The 25438-nt window shown below is 40.8% G+C and overlaps 1 protein-coding gene across 1 annotated transcript; it reads right to left on the minus strand.

The window, feature by feature from the left end:
• Nucleotides 1–519: 519 nt before the first annotated feature.
• LOC128826413 (butyrophilin subfamily 3 member A2-like) lies at nt 520–25438 on the minus strand. Its single transcript, XM_054009665.1, has 13 exons — nt 25272–25438; nt 21809–21954; nt 20225–20575; nt 16162–16446; nt 14473–14571; nt 14091–14117; nt 12642–12668; nt 10449–10475; nt 9896–9922; nt 8141–8167; nt 5942–5962; nt 5715–5741; nt 520–1797 (listed from the first exon to the last, which is right to left on the minus strand). The coding sequence occupies exons 2-13, from the start codon at nt 21924–21926 to the stop codon at nt 1232–1234; spliced, it is 1602 nt and encodes a 533-aa protein (XP_053865640.1). The 5' UTR covers nt 21927–21954; nt 25272–25438; the 3' UTR covers nt 520–1231.

Here is a 25438-nt window from a genome sequence, read left to right on the forward strand (position 1 = left end):
AAACCAGGTCTCATGAACCCCACTCCAGAGATTGATTAACTAGGTCATACTGCCTCCCTCTTCGTATCTGGTTTATATAAAATATAGATTTTATCATGAGAGAGAGAGAGAGAGAGAGTCCAATTATAAGGACAAGTATTAAAATCTACTCTCTTTTGTCCTCCACCTGTAAAATAGTTTTGTTTTTTATTATTTGAGATGAACTGGGCAGGTGTTTTGGAGACACAAGGGGGCTTTGCTTCTTGAGAAAGTTCCTAACACTTTGTGACTCACCTTAATTCCTAAACTGCTTGAGCTAGTGTGGGAAAAGTAGAATATGAAGCCCACGAGTTATGTATAAAGTAAATATTTCAGGGTTTCTGAGGAACATAATGAATGTTGTGCTTCTTAAGCTAAATTAGTGACTCAGGAGTACCTACAGATTTATATAATGTATTAACAAAACTACTATACGTACTGGGATCAATGGAGCCAAAGTTAGGGAATTATACCCACCAGTGAAATACACCCAGAGGCAGGTTCCATGTTTACTGAAATATGGACAGTTTAATAAAAAATACATCATAATGACAACACCACTCTTTGAGGTCTAATCACTTAAAAAGGCAGCAGAAAACATCTGAGGACTTCCAAGAGGGCATAAAGTTAGATTCTATTCATAACCTTAATTTTTTTAATTTTCTGTATTGCATAATCAAACTCTCTCTTCCTAGTATTGCTTTAGATGTCACACGGGAGCGCTAATATGCTTTTGGGGATACAGGGTTTGTATTAGAAATTTAATTTTTCTTCATAACCATTCCTGTATAACTCCTAACCAGCAACTGAATAATTCAAAATTTTATCCTCTTCTTTTGGGTAGCCATCCATAATGGTGTCTTTTCTAACTATTGCTACATTGCTTGGCAATATCACTTTCATTTCCCCTCCATCTCAACACAGCCCCCCAAGATTTTGTCTTTAAAGTATTTTCCTATTTAAAAAAAATGCAACAGAAAGTTAAATAAAAATATTTCTATGAAGACAAGTCTCATTCCTTTCAGAATTTATTGATTTCGACTTCTGAGTCAACAAGCCTATGAAAACCGCTTTTCTCCTTTTTCTTCTGTTTTATGTGTTTTATTTTATCATCAATTTCTACTCTGCTTATTTTACTGTTTCTGGTGTTTCACATGTTTAGATTCCCTTCTCCCCTCTGTTTTGAATTTTACTTCTCTAAAGTAACTAGAGCTCATTTTTCCTTTCTCAGAGGCTTTAAAGGAATAGGGACTCTGATGGGGTGGATTGCTAATGGTTTCTGCTCGCCTGTGTTGTTCCTGGGACTGAGGAATGGGTAATACAAAATTTTATTAGTAAGCTCTGCAGGGATAGTTGTGATGAGGAACATCACATTTGCATTATAAAATGAGATTCTTCCCTCTTCCTGATCCAGTAATACACCAATCACTTTATATGGGTTATCCTTCTTTTCAATCTTATCATTTTTTATGCTTGAAAAAAAGTCTCCCTGGGATCTCTTCAGAGACCAATATCCCTCCTCAGGGAGTTTCTCTGCCTTCTTGCTTTTCACTCTGTCCCTTGCCGACTGACTAAGCACCCCCAGCTCCCACTCCAGTTTCTCCCCCACCTCCACCTCCCAGTACTGCCTCCCAGCCACAAACCCCTCCTTCCCCACCACGAGCAGGGCCCCGGAGGCTGCATCCAGCTCAGGAGATGCAGGTTCTTGCCAGACTCTTTTCTGATCCTCTGACAGTTTGAGTTCTGGGTGTTTGCAATCTGGATCCAGAGTGATGGGAACTGGGGAGAGAAACCGGAATGGTCCCCTGGTTAGTAAGGACTGAATCAGGGACACTCAGTGTGAAGAGAAGAGACAGGGAAAAAAACAGGGCAGAAATGAATTTTAAAATGACAAATTCATATAAATATTAGCATAACGGGTATGGTATGACAGTAATTTACAGACTCTGCAGGCAAAGTCCAGCCCTGGGGCAGGGAGAGGGCAGGGGAGCTCTTCCTGTTCTTACACTCCAGTACTGGAGTAAGGCAGCAGGGGTGCTGGCTAAGGTCACTGCTGTTGTGGCTTTGCTCCAAGGGAGTGACATCTGCTGACTTTGGGCCAGGAGGAAGCAATTTCTGGAGGTGAGATACAAGCTGCTCCTTTGTTAGCAGCAGTAAGGAGCAATAAGGAGCATATTGCATACACATCGCTCTGACCCATCCTGCTCTGCTGTGGCTGAATGGCTGCTGGACGTGCTATTCAGATGTTCCCACCCCTTTAGTGAAGAGAAGCAGGATACTTCCTATGTGTTGCTATGGAAAAAATAATTAGGAAAAGTAATAGGGGTCTGATCCTGAATTGTGCTGAGCTCTCTAGCCCAGCAAAGCGCATCAGCACATGAGTAGCTCAATTGACTGCAACTGCTTCATTGGAACAGGTCAGAATGCTCAGCACCTTGCAGGACCAAACCCTATGTGCTATATAACGCAGGCACGCACGCACATGCACACACACACACACCCCTAAAGGCAAAAATCACACAATGCTCTGCCACATCCTAAGGCCACCACAACTGACCGGAAGGATGTGAAATTCTGGTGTTATGTTACAAACCACAAGTGCTTTAAAAACTGTCTCAATGGGTGAATTAATCCTGGAGTGAAGCTCTATTCTGAAATAGCTTTATTTGTCTTTAAATAAGAGGCTTATTTCAGGCTTGATCTTCCAGAGGCACAGTGCATCCCAGAGCTCCCAGCATGAAGGGGAGCATCAAGCAGCACAGTCAATTAAGATGGTGCAGTTGGGTCCCCTGCTCTGCCTGGAGAGCTCTGGGAATGCTCACAGCAGAAACTCTGTTCTGCTGCCAGCTTAAATACCATATGGCTAACACTGAACTCAGTCTTCTTCCCAAGACCTTCACTCTCCTGCCTTTCTACACTGCTGGTGACAGCTCTGTCTTAACCCTGGTACACAGACCCACAACCTTGGTTTTCTTTTCACCTTGTCTCCCTGGTGACAAACCTTGTCTGTTTTTTACTTCACAACATCTCTCTCTGCCTATCTCTATGACTAAAATGCTTCTCCAGTCCTTGGTCATCTCATGCTTCCACATCTCCCACAACCTCCTCCTCTCTCACTTCCCCAGCTTGCACCTCACATTCCAACTTTAATTTAAACCAGAAGAGGTGAAGTCAGGCTCCTCATCTGCTTTGTGTCTTACTGCCTCTACTGTCAGTCACCTTCTTTAATCCCTCCATTGTCTTCCTCTTACCCTGCACATCAGGAACATGCTTTTCATCCACATCTTCAAGGCTCTGCACAGGGCACCTGCCTCTCCACCTTCATCTCTCACTATACCCTCTTTCACTCCACCAGATTCTCACCCCAACATTCCCTGTTTGTTCTTCTCCCCCTCAGCTTTATGCCTTTTCCCATGCTTCCTCTTATTCCTGGTGATCCCTCTTCTCTTAGTATGCAAGGCACACATCCTCTCTATACTGACATTTCTTCTTAGCTAAAACACCACTAATATTAACCCACAACAGCAAAATGCTGTTGCAGAAACACACACACACACACACACACACACAATCATGCTATAAGACATAAGTATCATTTAGGTTTTATCCATAACATGCAGTGTGTGAATATTTTTCTCTATTTATTAGGCACCAATAGAGAGAACCTGAGACATAAGGCCTGGAATAAAGGGCCTTGTATGAGACCTAAGGCCTGAACTAAAGTCAGGCCCTGCTGCTATAAAGCCAAGTTATCAAAAGTCTGGCTATGAGCAAAAAAAGTCAGGCCCTGTTACAAAGCAGATGCTTGCTTGCAGGTTCACTATCCAATACATGAACTTGGCAAGGACAGGTCTGGCTTTGCAAAAACACAAGCACTCCTAGACACAAAGTATTCACGTAAACACATTCCAAATGGGTAGTACCAGAACACCCCAATAAAAGGTTAAAGTGTAAATACACTCCCCAGAGATAGTACCGGGACACACTGACCCCTCTTAAAGATAAGGTCAGGATGACAGTGTGATGGATAGAGATGTTTTGAGCAAACAAAGAGGTAAGAGGTAAAGGGTGGTAACTAACCATGTCAGAGGGGCAATACATAACATGTTTGTATCAGTGTATAAAAGAGGGGTCACAGAGGGGGTGTCTGTCTGGACTGGGGGGAACAGAGAGTCCTGCCACTCACGGAATTGAGTCCATTGTAACGAGCATGTGTGTCTTAATATCCCCATAGAGTATGCTGGGTGCTATTACCATACTTCATTGACAATAAACCTGGCCAAGTGTCTTCACTACTGAACAAAGTCTGTGGTCTTATTGGGCAGTTCGATCGAGGTCTGCTGTGTCAGCGATCTGTGCAGAGACGGCATAGCACTCAGGGAGAACACAGAGTATTTGCTTTAGGTTGGGGGGTTGTCTGTAAGCGAGGACAGGTCTGTCTCCCAAGATCTGTGAGAGTAAAGGATCATCTTTCAGGATAGGTTGTAGATCTCTGATGATGCGCTTGAGAGGTTTTAGTTGGGGGCTGAAGGTGACAGCTAGTGGTGTTCTGTTATTTTCTTTGTTGGGCCTGTCTTGTAGGAGGTGACTTCTGATAGATAGGGACAAGCACCTACAATATCTCTATCAAGCATTCTTAAAACTACAATACCCACCTGCTGAAGTGAAAAAACAGATTGACAGAGCCAGACGAGTACCCAGAAGTCACCCCCCCAACCTAAAGCAAATACTCACCAGCAACCACACATCACTGAACAAAACCACTAACCCAGGAACCTATCCTTGTAACAAACCCCGATGCCAACTCTGTCCACATATCTATTCAAGTGACATCATCATAGGACCTAATCACATCAGCCATACCATCAGGGGCTCGTTCACCTGCACATCTACCAATGTGATATATGCCATCATGTGCCAGCAATGCCCCTCTGCCATGTACATTGGCCAAACCGGACAGTCTCTACGCAAAAGAATTAATGGACACAAATCTGACATCAGGAATCATAATACTCAAAAACCAGTGGGAGAACACTTTAACCTGTCTGGTCATTCAGTGACAGACCTGCGGGTGGCTATATTACAACAGAAAAACTTCAAAAACAGACTCCAACGAGAGACTGCTGAGCTGGAATTGATATGCAAACTAGACACAATCAACTCAGGATTGAATAAGGACTGGGAATGGCTGAGCCATTACAAACATTGAATCTATCTCCCCTTGTAAGTATTCTCACACTTCTTATCAAACTATCTGTACTGGGCTATCTTGATTATCACTTCAAAAGTTTTTTTTCTCTTACTTAATTGGCCTCTCAGAGTTAGTAAGACAACTTCCACCTGTTTATGCTCTCTGTATGTGTGTATATATATCTCCTCAATATATGTTCCATTCTATATGCATCCGAAGAAGTGGGCTGTAGTCCACGAAAGCTTATGCTCTAATAAATTTGTTAGTCTCTAAGGTGCCACAAGTACTCCTGTTCTTTTTGCGGATAATTACTGCTGTTGGGAAACAGATCAATACAATAGAATTTAAGGTACTGATGAACTGAGAGATATAACATATGTTTATATCATCTGTAAATATATCCAGTAAATGTACAAGGAATGATTTTCAATTCAAATATTAATTTGTCAAAGAAAATATCTCGTAATTTATAGATAACAGATTTACTGTATGCACTGCAGCTTACCTGCATAGCTCTGAGCTCTTCTGAATTCTACAGAGGGAAAAAGCAATTACTGCCTTGATAATTACTGGCATAGTGAAATACAATGGAGTTTAAAATATCTTCTGTCTGCCTACCCATGTGTTTATAGCATTCTCATCTCTATGCTGTTTTAATCTGGTTAATACACAAGCAATAAATATCATTTTCATTTAAAGAATAAGCGGATAATTTAAAACCAATCAACTTACCCAGCTCTACTGAGAGTCGATCTGAAATGAAAGGAAACTCCAATCACTGACCCTAACTAGTTCTTTTCTGATACTGTTTTTAAAATTCTGAGAACTCTGTACAAACAATGCTTCGACAATGAGGCTAAGTCATGCAATTTTTTTTGAGCTAGTAATTCTTTAACCATGCTAACAATCCCATTACAGTTAATCGAAATACTCACCTAAGTGAGAGCTGAGCTTTTAGTTTTAGAGTTTCTTTATGGGAAGAGTGACAATCGCTTGGCCACTGAGGCTGAGATTTATGAGAGCTGGGCACCTATTTTCCTTAAGCTCCCTTGAAAATTCTAGGCATAAGTGTTATTGACAATGATATGTTACAATCTCTGTGCCGTGACTATCAAAGACACAAAGCAGAGAGCAATGTTGGTTCATTCCATTATATAAATACTTCCCCAACATCTTTATATTCAATTGTCTGCAGTGCAGTTCCCCATTAACTCAGCCATTCAAAGTGCCTCTAGCCAAAAGTGACTACCGGGGTCTGTTTTTGTAGTTGTAGCGTCATAAATCTTACGTAAATTATTGTACCTGTATCATACAATCAGGCACCAGAAATAAACGTTTTTAGTTCTTATCTTAAACATCATAATTTACCAGTGCTATTGTCTAGTACTGTTGAGTCCTGCCTCACAATTTTTGTGTGATAGTGAAGTACAGTGTAGAATGTGTTAGCTCATATGATTGTTGTCTCGCTAATAGCAGTGTTGCAAAAACTAAATGAGCCAAATTCAACCCTGTTGCAGTTCCAATGACTGCCGTGGATTTAAAACGAAGATAATTTCTTTAAAAAAACAACAACTCACAAGCATTAATATTGATAATCTCTGCACTATGGTTAGTGCACATACTATCATTATGTACCTGAATCTGTGTAAGTATAAAGATGTCATTACCCTTAGCATCTAGGCTATAATCCTAAGGTAGACAGGCCACAACATTTTAATTATTTTGCAAGTGCATGTGTATCACCAGTGCCTTCTGCTGGCTGGAATCAGAACTGTTCAACTTCATTTCACAAGGCCTATACATCTTACAGTTATTGAAGACATTTGTTTAGCTGAAGCAGTAGGTGCCTGTATTATAGGAATAGGAGAGATCTGGGTTCCATCTGTGCTGTTGTCATGGACGTGCAAGTGGCCATGATGTGTAGAATAGTAACATCTGTAGTCTTACTTAGATTGTAATCCTCTTGAGGCAAGGGCTGTCTTTTTGTTCTGTGTTTGTACAGCACCTAGAACAATGGGGTCGTGCTCCATGACTGGGGTTCATAGGCACTACCATAATACACCTACTAAATAGCATACCACACCAAACACTGGGCTCTTGGGTTATGCCTGAGGATACTGGGTGCTACTGTAACTCACCTATCAAATAATACACACCACCTAGCAAGTGCAATGACTGGGATCCTAGATGCTACTGTAATTCATCTAATACATGTTGTACAGCTCCTAGCACAGTGGAGTTTGGCTGGATGTTATGGTAATAAATAAATAAATAGATTTGTGCCCACAGTTTTGTTACAATGTATTAAGCAAGATAGACTCATGATCAAAGGAGAATGTTTCTTAATCCCAAAAGAGTGGGGATAATGGGCCACATGCTTTGCTTTCAAAATACAAAAAGCAGAATTTTGCTTTCAAAATTTCAAAACACCATAAAATTAATAGGCAGGTTCAATACAACAAGAGGAAGTACTGTTTTCACCCAACACCCAGTCAACCTGGTATGTTGTGATGGCCAATTAATACTTGGTTTCAAAAAAGGACTAGATATATTTATGGAGGACAGGTCTATCAACGGGTATTAGTCAAGATGGTCGGGGATGCAACGTCTTGCTGGAGGTGACCCTAAATCTCTGACAGCCAGAAGACAGGAGGGGAAGCTTAGGATGGATCTCCTCAGAATTGGCTGCTCTGTACACTCCCGCTGAAGCTCTGGTACTGGCCACTGAAGGAGACAGGATAGCGAGCTAGATGGACCTTTGCTATGACCCAGTAGGGCAGATCTTATGTTCCTGAAGTAGAAGCAGAGTTTCACAGGTTGGTATTTGACCACATTTATTGGGCTTCACCTTCAAGATGCCCTAGACAGACTCACCAGAACATTCACCTCTTTTATTCTAAGACAAGTAACAAAATAGACAAGTTTTCTTACCAATATTTTCTTGTATGTCTTGAATTTCTGCAAAATAGTAATTAAAATTAGTGCAATGAACAGCAGAGAGAGAGAAAGAGAGAGAGAGAGAGAGAGAGAGAATAAGAACTGAGAGAGTAAGCAAAGAGTTAGTGATCCATGGAAAATGTTGTGAAAACTATTCATAGGGAATTCTGCTATTACACATGCATAGCAGAGATCCTGCTAAATTCTCACTCAATATTTAATAGCCATCTGTTTTTACGACTCAGTCTGTGTGCCATTTATTTCAAACAATAGAGTGCAAAACACTTGAAGAGGTTTTGAGTGATCTCTGTCATTATTTTTATTATTTGTAGCTTGCCAACAGCATGCTACATGCTTTAAGACATTTAACTCAACGAAGCTCCTGCCACTAAGAGCATGTAATGTACACTGACAATTTCCTGTAGAGATGAAGGATGCTATGCAAAAAGAGTGATTGACAGAGATGTTTAGCAGAGTCCTCTTAGTTATTTCCACAATTAATCTTTAAATGCATGTATGTTTGTTTAATATTTATTTTATCTCATTATGTGATGAAGCAGATCAGGGGTTTTTTTTTGTTTATTTCAGAACAGTGAAGAAATTATAAATGGAAAAAGGGGAAAATTGGAAAAAAAATGTTTGTGAAAATTGTTTCCATTTTTTTCAAGCAGCTCTACTGTGTGGAACGGGTTTACAGGCAAAAGAAGTGAAATGTGTTTTAATAAGAGACTTGCAGTTATATAGTGTGGAGGCACTTTGGATCATCATTGGTCTGTGAGATTTAAAGCACAAGGGACACATGGGAAGAAAATCATGGATGAAAAATGGAATGAAATTTGCAGTTGCAGGTGGAGCAAAGAAGGTGCTGGAGGAGAGAAGAGAAACTGTTTTGGAGAAATCAGACAGGAGATGAATTTTAGGACAACAATCCCATTTTTGTTGTAGATTGCAAGGAAAAGCCAGTGAAAGAATATTAAGAGAAGGGTGGACTTAGATCAGGGGAGAAATTAGGTGACTAGAATTTGAGTCAATGGAAAGTGGGAGGGGATGTGGTGAGGGTCTAGCAGGTTGTAAAGGTGGAGGTTGCGGTGGTCAAGCTGAAAGCTGGAGAAGGCTTTTGGTGATGGAAATAGAGTAGAATGAGCCAATGTCATTGTGAAAGAACACAAAATAGTCAATCCTGCCCACTCCATCAACCTATGGGAAAATGGAGAGAGAGGAGAAGGAAATGATGGCAAAGCTGCATTCCAAGGGCAGAAGAGAGCAGGGATTTTGAGGAAAATAAATTCATTTTGCTGTTGCTAGTGGCAAGACAGCCTGGGAGTGGTATCTGAAAAGCAGTCAGAGATGTGTTACTGAATGGAGAGAAGAGATAAGAGGTGAAGAAGATGATCTATGAGTCTTTGTTTTAGAAGAACTAGTATAAGCTGTGTGTTCAAATGATGTCCCACACGGAGAGAGAGCATAGGAGAGGGTCAAAGGCATAGAGACACCAGTGGAGATCTCTCTCCAGTCCCTAGTAAGGGAGCAATGATTATGATGTCGGTAAGTAGGCAGCTATGTATGATCACCTTTTCTAGCATTCAGCCCCATTTATTAAGAATCTCTGACAGTGATTGAAAATAAAATACATATAATAGTCATTCAAATAAAAAATATGCTGCTGTTCATTTTTATAAAGCAGCTTGTTTTCATTTATGGCAAAGCTCTGCCTGTCTACACTGAGCATTTTAATAAAATGAGACTTACTTGCTTGATCTGTGGATTTGTTTGTCTCTAAAAGGGTACATGAATGAAAAACAAGAACAAATGCATGTTACTGGGGTAGTGATTGGCTTTAATTGAGAGAGTTCATGTATTCCAAGGGTAGAGGGCCCATTGTGATCATCTAACCTGACCTCCTTTATAACATAGGCCAGAAAACTGCCCCAAAATAATTCCTGGGGTCCTGGATGAAAAGCTGTGAGCTGGACTGGGACACTTTATTCCATATTATTCCATAGTTAAACCAGATTCAAGTCTTTGCAAAATGGATATGAAAAAAAATTCTAAAATAATAAATAACCCATGGAATTTAAAAAAAATCTAAATGTCTCCACACACATCCAAGAAAGAGCATTTCACTTGGAAATGATCTGCATTCAATTATCCATATTTAATATTGAAAATCTAAACTCATATAAGAACTTGACTGGGCCTGTTAACCAGACAAAAATACTTGGGGATGGTGGCCTTTCTTCTGTACGTGCACATGAACACACATAAGAGAAATGACGAACCATAAGAGCATTTGCATTCTCACCTAGTGTGGAGAGCAGACGTTCTTTTTCTGAAAGAAATGATATTTAAATATCATTGTAAGGCAAATGTTATTTAGTCTACTTTATGGCATTTATGAAATATGCATTACAGTATACCCCTATATCTATAATTTATTTTAAAATAAAATCATTCATATGGTATGGGTCAAATTCTGCTCTCAGTTACACTCGTGCAAATCCAGTGTAAACTCACTGATTTAATCCATGAGAATATCACAATGTTTTTTACTTCATTTGAATATTTGTATAGTTCACTACATTTGTAGGTGTAACTGAAAATGGGACTTTTTTGTCAAAAACACAAAATTTTAAAATCTGCTTGCAACAACCAAAAGTTTACAATGTTCAGGCAAAACCCAAAAGTTTTTGTTTTAGAAATGTGCAGTGTTTGTATGAACACTGTAGGTTTTCCACAGAACATAAACACTTTCTGGAAGAAAAAATAGTGACCCCCGGCCTCCAAAATTTTGACCAGGCCAAACTTTGGACCTTGTTGAAAAATGCAGTATTCCCGTGATTTTGATATATCTCTCACATACAGCCTTAGAGATTAGAATATATTTCATTGACAGAGGAGTACTGCCTTGGACAAACGGTTTATTTCAGCCAACATAATATATTAACATAATCTGCCTATGTATATCTCAATGAAACTATATAACCAAACTGATCCCCATCATTCATGAATCAAAATCTATTAATACTTTTTTGAAGTAAATTACGTAATACATTTTCATGCTCAGATTGTACTTACATATGAAGGTTTTCTAGTGTTATATGATAGTCTAAAGATTAGTCTTGTTTAATCTATCATATACAGTTATTCAGTCATTTTATTAATTGTATTCTTGGTTCTTTTCTTTCTTATTTTTTGTAGTGGATTAAGATTCAGTTTTTAAGTTTTTTGTAGTAGTTCATATCCACTTTTGATTTATTTTACTTTCGTTGTTTGTGGTTACATACAGAAGCTGATTTTAATTTTGATTGGATAGGAGATTAGCACCTGAGTTAAGAGTTCAGTGAGACTAGTTGGGTATTTCAAACTGAGCAAATGCTAAGTATTACGTTGGATTTCAGTCTAGGCTTCTTTCACTTAAATGCATCAGTGATCTAATAATGTTCCTGTCGTTTGAAGTTTCTTTTGAGAGTACCTGCGGAACTGAAATATGGAAGCTCATGAGACTGGGAAATGACTTTACTGTAATTTCTTCTTTCCTTTCCTTTCTTTTTTCCCCCCAATATGAAATTTTATTTTAAATTTTCTTGCCTTCTGAAAGACAGGGCAGCAGCAGGTCTAGGTTTACTCATAATTACCCATACTTAGTGGCTTTCTAATTATTATGTGTTCTACATTCCCTATGGAGAGAAGTTGGCAATGCTTGATAGCAAAGCTCACTCACAGCAAAATTCTCCCCGGTGCAGAATGAACATCTTAATTCCTATTTAAGAGCTCAGACTAAAATTTAAGAGAGACGTAACTCATGCACAAGACTAGTGTTGGCTCTCTAAGGCTATGGCTATGGCTACACAGTGATGCAGCTGGATTGGTGCAGATAAGTTCTCTAGTGTAGCCATTCTAAACTGATGGGAGAGAGCTCTCCAGTAGATTTAATTAATCCTTATACAACAAATGGCTATAACTTTATCAGCCAGAGAAGCTCTCCCACTGAGATAGTGCTGTCTACACCGGCACTTAGGTCGGTGTAACTTACATTACTTAGGTATACTTAGGAGCTTATTCAAACCCCTGAGTGACATAACTTGTTGATTTAGTTGGGGTTGGTCCAGCTTTGAGCAGGGGGTTGGACTAGATGACCTCCTGAGTTCTCTTCCAACCCTAATCTTCTATGATTCAATGATTCTGTGATAACTTACCGACATAAGCTGTAGTGTGTACATAGCCTAAATCTCACGTAAGCCTTATTTTGAGTACATAAGTAAGTCTTTAGTGGTGAATAGCCCTGGTGTAATCCCTTAGTGACAGATAGATTCAGAGATTCTTATATTAACAAAAGTCCTAGTCCTCAGTGATTCCTTTACCTGGGTAAGGACTGACACCTCTGTGGTTAATATCTTGGAAAATTTGAGCATGCTATGTAATACTGTCTCCATGAATCTGACTCATGGAAATACTCCTAACACCTTATGTTATATTGCATCAAAAATATATTTACCTTCTTCCATTGTTTTCTTCTCAGTTACTGCAAATACATGGAATCACATTGCAATGTTAATTATTCTTATAAGTTTCCCAAAACCTTATTTCAACCACAAAACAGCTTTAAAATACAGGATCAGATTCTCTCCATTTAGGGAAACCTGCTTTGGGAGACAGGAACAGATTGTTTCACTTGAAGATCATCTCCTCATTCACTGTATTGGAAGATGGTTTCTTCCAGTTCACTGATTATGCAGAGAATCTGACGACATAAAGCAACGGATGCCTATCATCTGTGAAAATGTCAGGATACTTATAGAGACCCCTGGCCTCAGCACATCCCCCCAACCCACATCCTCTGACTTTACAGGACAGCTTCTGAGTGAGCCAGACAAAGCCATCAGTGAACAGGATCAGATACCAACTGGTACAATGATTGGGGTGGGAAAAGAGGGGCATCAAAGTGAAGTTTTGGGAGAGCTGAAAAATTAAGGAAGGAGTCCAAAACAATTAAGTGTCGGTGAAGTGAAATAAATAGAACCGATCATGAGACTTACAATCTGGTGAAGAAGACTAAAGTGAAACTTTAATTGAGGAAGAATTTTTTTTACGAGAGAAATATTATGGGATGTGACATTTCTAGGATACCCCATGAACACCCACAAGGGAAATGAGTGATCAGAGGAGCTAGATGCTCACCCAGCTTTTTAAATAAGTCCAGGTCTTGCCCTAGTCCTGAATGAATCTTATGGACCAAGAGCAAATCCACTATGGCCAAACATAATTCCCAGGCAGACAACCAGCAGGAGGCAATCTCTCCTGTTTCCATTGCCTACGTTATAAAAGGACTTGAATTTTATACTTTACCTAGTCTATATTGGAGGATATAAGTGATTTCTTCATGTACATGAACAACACTTTTCTACAACTGTTAATGATTCTGGAACAATGTCCACATAAGGATGAATGGCAGAAGACTAGCCTGAATGTGATCTGTTTTAATAACAAGATCTGTTTATAACAGAAGGAAACAAACTTTCCTAATGAGCCACTAATGGCAATAGTTGCTGTTGCTCAATTCCTGAATATAAACCCCAACTTCTATGAAATCATTGGATGCATACTGCAAACGTTAAAAGCACCCAGCTGTTGACCACAATTAAAACAGAACAAACCCACCCATCTCCTATCTTTTATAAACATCTTCTCAGATCAGAACAGCAACTGCAATGTTAAAATTTTGTTCTAAAATCAGAGAAATGTAGGGGGTGAAAAGGACCTTGAGAAGTCATCCAGTCCCACGCTCTGTGCTGAGGCAAACCTAGACCATCTCTGAGAAGAGTTTGTCGAACCTGTTCTAAAAACTCTCCAGTGATGGGGATCCCACAGGCTCCCTGGGACTATGTCAAAATAAAGATATAAAATATGTTCATATTAATTTGCATTCACCTGCCTAGTTACTTACCTGATCGAGATGTTGTGTCATTATTCTCTGAAAAAAATTAAAATGCCTTTTGAAAATGAGACACTTTTCATAGCATCCTACAATAGTTTTGACTGAAACAGTGACTGTCATGAACACTAAGTCTTAATCCTGAACCATCCATTGGTGTCTATTCTGGCCTTGAATGTATTTATATGTGAGAAATTTAAAAATTGTCTTTCAGAACAAGGAACTTATCTGGTAAGGAATTATAATGTACAGACCCTTATATTTAATTTTTTGAATCTGCCCCTAGAAAACTCATTACAGTTTTTGTTTGGTTTTAGGATAGTGTAAGAATTCCATATCATCTGTTTAAACATTTTTGCATATTTATTGAAAAAACATACAAAGAAATACTTACTTTTCAATTTATACCCTACAGCAGAAATAAGGGCTATGCTAAGAAATAAAATGACCAGGAAAGCAGCCATCCAAGGGGAGGTGGTTGGGAAGAAAACATCTGAAAAATAGGTGAAAATGTCAGTTACATTCCAATAATTCTTAAGAAACATCATGAAAATTATAAGGCCAACCAAACGGAGTCTGTCTGAGGAGTTGGTGAAATCAGATTTCACTTGAATTTAAAGACTGCTGTTTCTTTCTGGCAGAACAAAGTCTAAATGAATTTAGATCAAAAAATTCTACATATCTTCAAGGAAGGATATCATGGAGAACAGAGCTGTGGGCTCCTCCAATGTGTTCTGGAAAAGTACACACCTTCAGCCACACCCAGCTCACCTTACTCATGCAGATAAAAATACCTCAGACATTGGCATGTCTCACATGAGTAAGGTTCGCAGGATTTACCTCAAATACCCTTTCAGCGCTAGTAACCATACAGAAATTTTATGCATATTTAATAACAGGTTTTAATGTGCACATATTTAAATTATAACTTGTCCTCCATCAGTCCATGAAATGGTGAAAGTCATACCCACGCTACCTCATGGGCACAGCCCCTGCTGCTTACTGAGGAAAATGCAAGATGCATCTCTTTGCCGTCGCATTCACACCAGAAATAGTATAAAATAAAAAGAAAGGCAGAACAATCCTCTACTGAGGAAGGGAGGTAGAGAACCTAAAAGTAGTATCTTTGGTGGAGTTACTCAGGTTAATGATATAAACCATTTCTCTGTATGCACTAAAATTAATTAACCTTGTAAACAGCCATGTGAAATAGGTGGGGAAAATATCATTACCTCCCTATTGTGGTGGGAAAACTGAGAGAAGTTAAGCAACTTCTCTGAGGCCATAAAACAAGTCAGTGGCAAGGCTTGAACTCAATACAGAATCCCTGTACTCAACAGATATAAACGGAACAACTCACCTGGGTGAGTACTTCAAAGTATGAGTAAGGGCTATGGAATCTGCCCAATAACCATTAAATAATAATGAAAACTTAAACTCAACGTTAATGTTGAAAAATTAAGCACAGAAGAATCAGGAGAGACCAAAATGAAGGTCATACACACCACCTTAACTTTACCCTCTTTTTCAATGATGCATTAGTACATTGAATGAAACAGTTTTCCGTATCTTTTAGTAATATTGAAAATGCCATGCAACTTGGTTACATATTAATGTGCCATGAAAGCTGGATCATTATGTAGAAAGAAAACACTTAATAATGTACTTGTGCAAATTATGATTTTTAAACTTTTTTACTCGGTCTAATCAAAATGGGTTTTTGCTGGAAACTGACAGGTAAGTATTTAAAAGAAGATAACAGCTAGCTCTTATATTGGGCATTTCATCAGTAGATCTCAAAACATTTTAACAAAGGAGGTCAGTATTATTATCCCCAGTTTTGGGCAAACTGAGGCACAGAGAGGGGAAGTGTTTTGCCCAGTGTCACTCAGCAGGTCAGCAGCATATTCAGGAATAGCACTCAGGCCTCCTAAATCCTAATCCAGTGCTCCACCTGCTAGACCAGACAAACTCTGGGCATCTATTTCTTATAACAAAGGAGGAGAGAAAAATGGAACCCATCTCATTAACCAAGTAGCCTCTTTATTGAGCCTTACATACATTGATCCCAATGTGCACTCACCTGAAATTAGGACTCTGGACTCGCTCGCTGTATTTAGTATGTTATTGATTATTTTGCAGGAGACTTCGTTGTCTGAGCCAGGTTCTATGTTAATGGCACTTTCAATATTGTAGATTCCAACAGATGTCTTTGTGTTGCTGGTTGTAGGCTTTTCTGGTCGGTTTTGTCCTTTACTGTCTAACCAGAGCACCTGGGGCTCAGGGAACCATCCCTCCGACCTGCAGGTGAGGCCAATCCCCTGGTCTGCATAGTCCTCCATGAAAATGGAAGTCTCACCACCTCTAGCTACAAAGAAAGAATAAAAGTTATTACCTTATCCTCCCCAAACAGTGCAGAGTTAGGGGGATTTCCCACTGCCTTGTACACATGCTGCCTGAGAATTCTGAAAGAATTTTTCACCCCTTCATATGAAATTACAGGGCAAGAACTCTTCCCATGTTAAGTTAAAATAGTGACATTGTATCTGAAGAAACCTATACACTGGAGCTGTTTCTCTTTGCCTATAGCAGTTCAGAATCTCTCAAAGACCTGAAAGCCTCTGTGGACACACTCCTATTTATTCAGATAGCTTGGTGTATAGATGTGGTGAAAACTCAGTTCAAATTGTAAGCTGTTGCTTTAAATTTCAGGGCTTTTTCCGGGTCCCATGTGCTGCGCTCTGCAGAGAAGTGTGAATCTGGGTTTAGCAGTGGTCAGTCTGCAAAGAGGAAGCCTAGAGCAATGTGGGGTAAGTTGGGCCTCTCTGGTATAAGGATCAGCCTGCTTTGTCTCTCTCTGTTTTTTGGTTATTGTGTGTTAGGGTTTTGGATTCTAAGAAATTAGGTAATGTTATATTGCAATCTCCCAGAAAGAGCATTTTATGGCTTTTGTCTAACTTCTGCCATGACCCCATATCTGGGAGCTAAGTGGAATGCACCATGGTATGACCTAGATGTGTCAGGTAACATTTTACATAAGGGCTTAGTTCTGTAGGGAAATCTTCTAACATAATGCCCTCCCTGTATAAAACTCATCCTCCATAGAATTTAATTGAGTTCAACAGAATTACATTAAGTCCTGTGAAGGGATACCCCCTCACCCTGGTATGAGAAAGGTTAAGGAGCTCCTCTTTGGCCTGTTCCATGCTGACAAGACACACCTGCAAGGTTTGCCTGGACTTGGTGGGGTAACTCACATGACTGGAGCACTGTCATGGATGTGTATAAACTGTTCAAGAAGGAAGGCGGGGGGAGAAAAGGTGGAGGAGTTGCATTGTATGTAAGAGAGCAGTATGATTGCTCAGAGCTACAATATGAAACTGGAGAAGGATCCCCTGGGAGGCTAATATGAGGGGGAAAGGAGTCCAGGAGAGCTGGCTGTATTTTAAAGAAGCTTTATTGAGGGCGCAGGAACAAACCATCCTGATGTGCAGAAAGAATAGCAAATATGTCAGGAGACTAGCTTGGCTTAACAGAGAAAGCTTCAGTGAGCTTAAACACAAAAACAAAGCTTACAAGAAGTGTAAACTTACAAGAAGTGTAAGAAAGCTTACAAGAAGTGGAAACTCAATGCTTTTTTCACCTCGGTCTTCACAGACAAGGTCAGCTCACAGACTGCTGCACTGGACAGCCCTCAGTGGTGAAAGAATAAGTTAAGGACTATTTGGAAAAGCTGGACATGCACAAGTCCATGGGGCCGGATCTAATGCACCCCAGAGTGCTGATGGAGTTGGCTGATGTGATTGCGGAGCCATTGGCCATTATCTTTGAACACTGGTGGCGATTGGGGGAGGCCTCAGAAGATTGGAAAAAGGCACTCCGCTTGATACCGGATATGATGAGATAACTGGCTCTGTGGATATGGGGAAAGTGGTGGATGTGATATATTTTGACTTTAGCAAATCTTTTGATACAGTTTCCCACAACATTCTTGCCAGCAAGTTAAAAAAGTATGAATTGGTTTAATGGACTATAAGGTGAATAGAAAGCTGGCTAGATCGTTGGGCTCAATGGGTCGTGATCAACGGCTTCATGTCTTGTTGGCAGCCAGTATCAAGTAGAGTGCCCCAGGGGTCAGTCCTGGGGCTGGTTTTGTTCAACATCTTCATTAATTATCTGGATGATGGGATAGATTGCACCTTCAGCAATTTAATGGATAACATTAAGCTGTGGGGAGAGGTAGATATGCTGGAGAATAGGGATAGGGTCCAGAGTGACCTAGACAAATTGGAGGATTGGGCCAAAATAAATCTGATGAGGTTCAACAAGGACAAGTGCAGAGTCCTGCACTTAAGAAGGAAGAATCCAATGTACTGCTACAGGCTGTGGACAGACTGGCTAAGCAGCAGTTCTGCAGAAAAGGACCTGGGGATTACAGTGGATGAGAAGCTGGATATGAGTCAGCAGTGTGCCCTTGTTGCCAAGAAAGCCAATAGCATATTGGACTGTATTTGTAGAAGCATTGCCAGCAAATTGAGGGAAATGATTATTCCCCTCTATTCAGCCCTGGTGAAGCCACACCTGGAATATTGTGTCCAGTTTTGGTCCCCCCACTACATTTGTGGACAAATTGGAGAGAGTCTAGCGGAGGGCAATAGAAATGATTAGGGGGCTGGGGCACATGACTTATGAGGGCAGGCTGAGGGAACTGGGCTTATTTAGAGAAGACTGAGTGGGCATTGGATAGCAGCCTTCAACTCCCTGAAGGGGGGTTCCAAAGAGGATGGAGCTCAGAACAAGGAGCAATGGTCTCAAGTTGCAGTGGGGGAGGTTTAAGTTGGATATTAGGAAAACTTTTTTCACTAGGAGGGTGGTGAAGCACTGGAATGGGTTGCCTCGGGAGGTAGTGGAATATCCATCCTTAGAGATTTTTAAGGCCCGGCTAACAAAGCCCTGGCTGGGATGATTTAATTGGTGTTTTTCCTGCTTTGAGCATGGGGTTGGACTAGATGACCTCCTGAGGTCTCTTCCAACCTTAATCTTCTCTGATTCTTCTATGAGTCTATGATTCTATTGAGGGGGAGGAGCTTAAAAGTCTAAGCTTATCACAGGAAGATGAACAGGAAGAAGGTTGCTCCGCCCAGGGACTACTGAAAGCACAGGGAGTGCAGCCAAGGAGGAGACAGCTACAAGACACACTGCCCCAAAGCCACCCTGAATGAGGTCAAAACAATACACCCCAGGAAGAGGGGTGGAAAGTAAACCCCATAAAGGGGCAACAGTCTTAGTGAGACTGAGCCCTTAGAGATGATCCTCTAGGGGCTGCCTGAGAGACTGGTCCTTGTTCCAGCCAAATCTTCCTTCCCCCCTTGCAAAGGGGAGGGGGAAAAAGGGATCAAACCCTGGCCTGCGAGCTGTAGCAGGCCAACAGATTCCCCTGAAGACTGTTGACAGGGGGAGAAGAAGGGGTAAAGGAAGGACATTGGACCCTGGAGCCCAGGAAGGCCCCTCCCCCACGGCCCTTTACTCTTTGTTGGCCCCACATGGTTAGTGTGATACAGCAGGGCCAGGGAGCAGTGAGAGAGTGGTCGAGGGAGATATATAAGCCCTAGGCTAATTAAGGCATGGTTCCCTGTAGACTAGGGAGGGTTGCTACAGGTTAATTGGGGCACCTGTAGTCAGTTAAGGCCCTGCCAGGAATCTAATAAAACACCCTGCTTCAGGCAGACAGAGTGGTGTGAGGGAGGAGAGAGGACTGGAATTTGGAGGTGTGTTCCTGATAATTGAAATACCAGAGAACAGGAGGAAGGGAGACCCTGCCCCAGCAGGGCAGGGAGACTCCTTCTCCCACCGTCTAATGACTGAGGGTAACCCTACCCAAGGTGGAAGAGGGTAAGAAACCCGCAGGGTTGAGAGGGGCTGGGGCTCAAAGTGAGGCGCAAACCCAGACCCCTTCCCACTTCCCTCCTTTACCACCTTCCCGGGCCACTAGCGGGGCCCTTGATGCCCCAAGAGCAGGGGCAAGGGGTCGCATCCTAGCCCCCCACCAAGAAAAGCGCAGGACCCACTATACCAACATCAGCCATTTTGCCACATTATATACTGCATTACCTTAGAGTGAAGAGAGAGAGAGACATTCCACTCACCTGTCACATCCAGTTCAACCACGACCTCATCATACCAGGTCCCCAAAGAGACACTGCAGGTGTATTTCCCTTTGTCAGAGACAATGACATTCTTCAGGTTTAGAGACACGTTTCCTGCTTGAAATTCAGTTTGGAAGAACAGTGTTCTGTCCTGGTATCTCTCATCCTGTGTCTCCTTTTTATTTGGTCCATCATAGGTGCTCACATCTATTTTTTCTGAGGGTCTAGAAAGTATCCACTGGACAGTAATTGTCTCAGGGTTAATCTGAGTTGTCAGTTTGCAAGGCAGGACAACCACTTCTCCAATGATAGCAATGACAGGATTCGGGGGAGGGATGATTTTAAACTGACCTGTGTGTAGACAGAAACAGAGGTTGTATCTATTGTCGATGCTCTCGTTTGTTGATTCTATAGGAAACTATCGGCAAATAGTTTTGGTTCAACTGAAACAGCAATTTTCATTTTATAAACTATTTGGCTGAAATATTTCACCCCGCTCTAGTTGCACTTTTACACAGGAAAAAATGGAACTGGTAATGCATAGCCAAAGCACCAAAAACTCCTACATGGGAAGAACCACTTGCTGGGATGGTAGTTGCACAACCATGCATGGGCACACTTATGCACATACACAGGTCCATAGATTCCAAGGCCAGAAAGGACCATTGTGATCATCCAGCCTGACCTGCATCACACAGGACAAAGAAGTTCCCTAAAATAATTCCTAGAGCAGATCTTTTAGAAAAAACCTCCAATCTTAATTTAGAAGATATCAGTGATACAGAATTCACCACGACCCTTGGAAAATTGGTCAGTTACTCTCACCATTAAACATTTATATCTGAACAGTCTGAAATACTATCACACATTTGGTATTTTAGTCACAGATGCGATATTCTGCCATTCTTTCTCACAATGACTAACCCTGTGACTTGTAGCACTGACTTCAAGTGGGGCTATCACTGGAAATAGGTACTACCTAACATCAGTAAGTGTCTCACTTTGCATATTGAAAGGTGTTCCCACTGGATTTTGTCCTAATATGTTTTGCATGGCTCTTCCATAATGGGGGCTTCAATGATGTGGGCTCATATGATCTGTTATGGGACATTCAGATTTTGATAGTGAATTTTAGTGATCACGTAAGGAACCCGAAGAACAGCCCTGGAAATTGATATGAGAACCTGCCTAGTAAATTATCATAGGCCAATGAACAAAATAAGTCCCACATTAACTCTATGGTGAGGGATTGAGTATCACTTAAGTGGTGCAGAGAAGCGAATTGCTCTCCCAAAGGGAATACATTTGTCTGTATGGATAAGCTGTATTAGAATAGTACGTAATGTGATTCTTTGACTTGCATTTGAGTCAGGTCATATGAGGTTGAACAGGACAGAGGGGACTGGTTATATGGAAATGTACCTGGAAAATAAAAATTTTAGACAGTTTTTTTAATGAAACCTTATACCTCGCAAAGTAAAGGATGACATATGAATACATCATTTTTGTAATCTATGGTTTTCCATTGGCCCTGGTAATGATTAGTTGTTTCATTGCATATGTTTAACACAGAACCCTATTTACCTGTAATCAAATGTGGCATCTGTAGAAAAGTCAGTATGTGAACAGCTGTCACCCAGTGAAATACGGACCCCATCGCTCTGTGGGCTTTCAAGACATCAATAGGACAGTGATGAAACATCCAAGGGAAATCTTTAGTCTTCCAGTCTCTTCAAATGCAGAACAAAAAATGACAGCAGTGAGGGTAGAAATTGCTCAACACAGTAAGAAAATTAAAAAAAAAAATTATAGACAAAGGACCTGATCCTGCTATTAATTGGAGCACGACTGGAACCAATATTCTTATGTACACTGAGCTGTGTTGAAGAAATATACCCGTTACAGACCCTATTAGTCTTCCAAAGGTGTGCAGAATTTTTATTATCTTTACTGATAATTTTCCCACAGGAAGGAAGGAATAGGTAGTGCTCACCAGGGCCCTTGGGAAATGCCCAGGGGTTATAAAAGGGATTTTGTCAGATACATTTTTTTTTAAATTAAAAACCCGTATGTAAGTTCTTAGCACTAAAAGATGATTGTGGGACAACTGCCATCTTGACTGACACTGGGGACTGAAGTGGGGATTTACAGAACTGAAATCGTAGACTGTTATGATTGAGCTAGCTAGACAGGTACTTAACGTGAGAAAAGTAACATCTCTATACCACCTATGAAGTGATCACTACACACGCACAGAGTGGAATACAATTCCTCATAGAATGCCTGACCCAAAGCTCATTGAAGTCAGTGCCTTTTTTTAATAGGGGTTTTGGATCAGGCTCTAAAAGATGTATTGCTAATTATCTATCTGTTAACAGGCCCCTTGAGAGAAATTTGGGGCCCCACCCCCTCCCATTTCACTGAATTTATGCAGATGTTACAGATGTTACAGATCATTAATGATCTAGAGGATGGCTTGGATTGCACCCTCAGCAAGTTTGCAGATGATACTAAACTGAGAGGAGTGGTAGATACGCTGGAGGGTAGGGATAGGATACAGAAGGACCTAGACAAATAGAGGATTGGGCCAAAAAAAATCTGATGAGGTTCAACAAGGACAAGTACAGAGTCCTGCACTTAGGACAGAAGAATCCCATGCATTGCTACAGACTAGGGACCGAGTGGCTAGGCAGCAGTTTTGCAGAAAAGGACCTCGGGGTTACAGTGGACAAGAAGCTGGATATGAGTCAACAGTGTGACCTTGTTTCCAAGAAGGCTAATGGCATTTTAGGCTGTATAAGTAGGAGCATTGCCAGCAGATTGAGGGATGTGATCATTCCCCTCTATTCGGCATTGGTGAGGCCTCATATAGAGTATTGTGTCCAGTTTTGGGCACCATACTTCAAGAGGGAGGGATAGCTCAGTGGTTTGAGCATTGGCCTAGTAAGCCCAGGGTTGTGAGTTCAATCCTTGAGGGGGCGATTTAGGGATTTGGGGCAAAAATCTGTCTGGGGATTGGTCCTGTTTTGAGCAGGGGGTTGGACTAGATGACCTCCTGAGGTCCCTTCCAACCCTGATATTTTATGATTCTACAGATGTGGAAAAATTGGAAGGAGTCCAGCCAAGGGCAACAAAAATGATTAGAGGGCTGGAGCACGACTTATGAGGAGAGGCTGAGGGAACTGGGATTATTTAGTCTGCAGAAGAGAAGAATGAGGGGGGATTTGATAGCTGCTTTCAACTACCTGAAAGGGGGTTCCAAAGAGGATGGATCTAGACTGTTCTCAAGGGTACCTGATGACAGAACACGAACTAATGGTCTCAAGTTGCAGTGGGGGAGGTTTAGGTTGGATATTAGGAAAATCTTTTTCACTAGGAGGGTGGTGAAGCACTGGAATGGGTTACCTAGGGAGGTGGTGGAATCTGCTTCCTTAGAGGTTTTTAAGGTCAGGCTTGACAAAACCCTGACTGGGATGATTTAGTTGGGGATTGGTCCTGCTTTGAGCAGGGAGTTGGATTAGATGACCTCCCTTCCAACCCTGATATTTTATAATTCTATGATTCACTGGTTTGGGGCCCCCCATTGTGCTCAGGGTCCTAGTACAATTGTTCCTCATTTCCTCCCCTCTGATCAACCCTATCTGCTAATAATATATCCCCATTATCAAGTCACATAGGAAAGATTGATCAGTGTAGAATTTGAATAACAACCCATCCATCCACTCCCCCATCCCTGCTATATCTAATTATAAATTTCACATAATTCTTTTGATATTTTTAAACTCAGTCCTGCCCAGCTCAGGTTGGAATGGGACTGGATTCTCCATGGAGTCCAGCAATGCTCCTGGATAGACACAAGGGCACCCAGCAAAGCACGCTAGGCACTCAATCCTCTGTAAGGGTGAGATACAGCATTCTCCCAACAAAGGAAAATGAAAGATCAGAGCTCAAATGGAGGCCAGATCTCCTGCAGAACAAAATGGAACTACACATCAGTTCCCATTACTGTACTTGTCAATCCTATCAATGCACCTTTCTGTCAATCAGTCTATACGCTCTTTATGCACACAGAAGTTAAGATCAGAGTGTGATTTTCACTAGGTCTGGAATGAAATAAAGGGAAACAAAGATTTAAAATGGGGGAGGGAATAGATAGGCCTGATTCTCTGTTCATATAATCCATAGAGTTACTCCAGATTTACACCTATGTGAAAGCAGAATCAGATCTGTTTTTAAAAAGGGTCAAATGTTTTTGTCTTAACTTTCAAAATATTTTACTCCCTTTTTTCAAAAGAAATCAGAAACTATCATTATCTCCAGGTCCCCTTTGCCACATAAACCAGAAAGGGGATTACTCAAACACAGACAAAACGCTAAAATATAAAGGCTCATTAACTTTCAATGGCATTTGGGTGCCTAGCACCCATAGACCTTATTTAAAATCGCATCCACAGACTGATACAGATACATACACAAAAAGGTTGGCCATCCATAATTTTATGTATAAACTGCCTGGAAAACACCGGACATATTTAATTTTTCAATACAAAAGGAGAACGTTTACAGATAATCTTTTTGTGTGCGCTTGTGGCAAAACCAATACATTGCAGTGGAGAACACAGTCTTCTTTGTCTTGGCTGATTTGACAACACAGCTCTTTTAATCATCGTTACTGTTTTATAAAAAAAGCACAATGCTCACACCCCACTTTTGGTATAAGGAGATGTCTGAAAACTCTCCCATACAGAAACAACCTCAAATTCCTCATCTTTCTTCACGTCTGTTGGCTAGTTCACTTTATTCCTGAGATTAATGCCTGAAATAAGGTGAAACATAAACTATTCTAAGCAAATTCCTTCTTACCTGCAAATGGCAGTAATGTTTCTCTGTCATGCAGTTTCAGACCTGGAAGAATCTAATTTTAATTCTTACATTTAATCAGCCAGTGAGGCTTCTTTTTACCAGATCACTAGGCCAACATCCATCTGAATATCCCTGTAAACACGACAAGTTTTATTTCTGTTTTAGCTAAAATGTGATTTCTTACCTGAATAGCAGACTCCGGGGCAGCCATTACATGCTGTACGGGCATTAAGGCTGAAGCGAAACTTTCTCCTGTTACAGATCCCTTTTATGGCTATTGAACTTTGTTCTTTACTCTTCTGTATTTATCTAGTGTGAGTTTAATAATTTGCTCAGTGGAGTCAGTGTATG

This window comes from Malaclemys terrapin, chromosome 20, assembly GCF_027887155.1.
Source record: "Malaclemys terrapin pileata isolate rMalTer1 chromosome 20, rMalTer1.hap1, whole genome shotgun sequence".
Taxonomy (NCBI): Eukaryota; Metazoa; Chordata; order Testudines; family Emydidae; genus Malaclemys; species Malaclemys terrapin.

What these genes read in the sequence shown, in the direction of transcription:
- LOC128826413 (XM_054009665.1), bottom strand. Translation starts at nt 21,926, where the DNA reads ATGTTTCATCACTGTCCTATTGATGTCTTGAAAGCCCACAGAGCGATG. An exon ending in GGTTGAACTGGATGTGACAG is followed by an intron (nt 16,447 to 20,224) that starts GTGAGTGGAATG and finishes CTTTCTTTGTAG; the next exon opens with CTAGAGGTGGTGAGACTTCC. An exon ending in AGACATACAAGAAAATATTG is followed by an intron (nt 5,963 to 8,140) that starts GTAAGAAAACTT and finishes CTTTCATTTCAG; the next exon opens with ATCGACTCTCAGTAGAGCTG.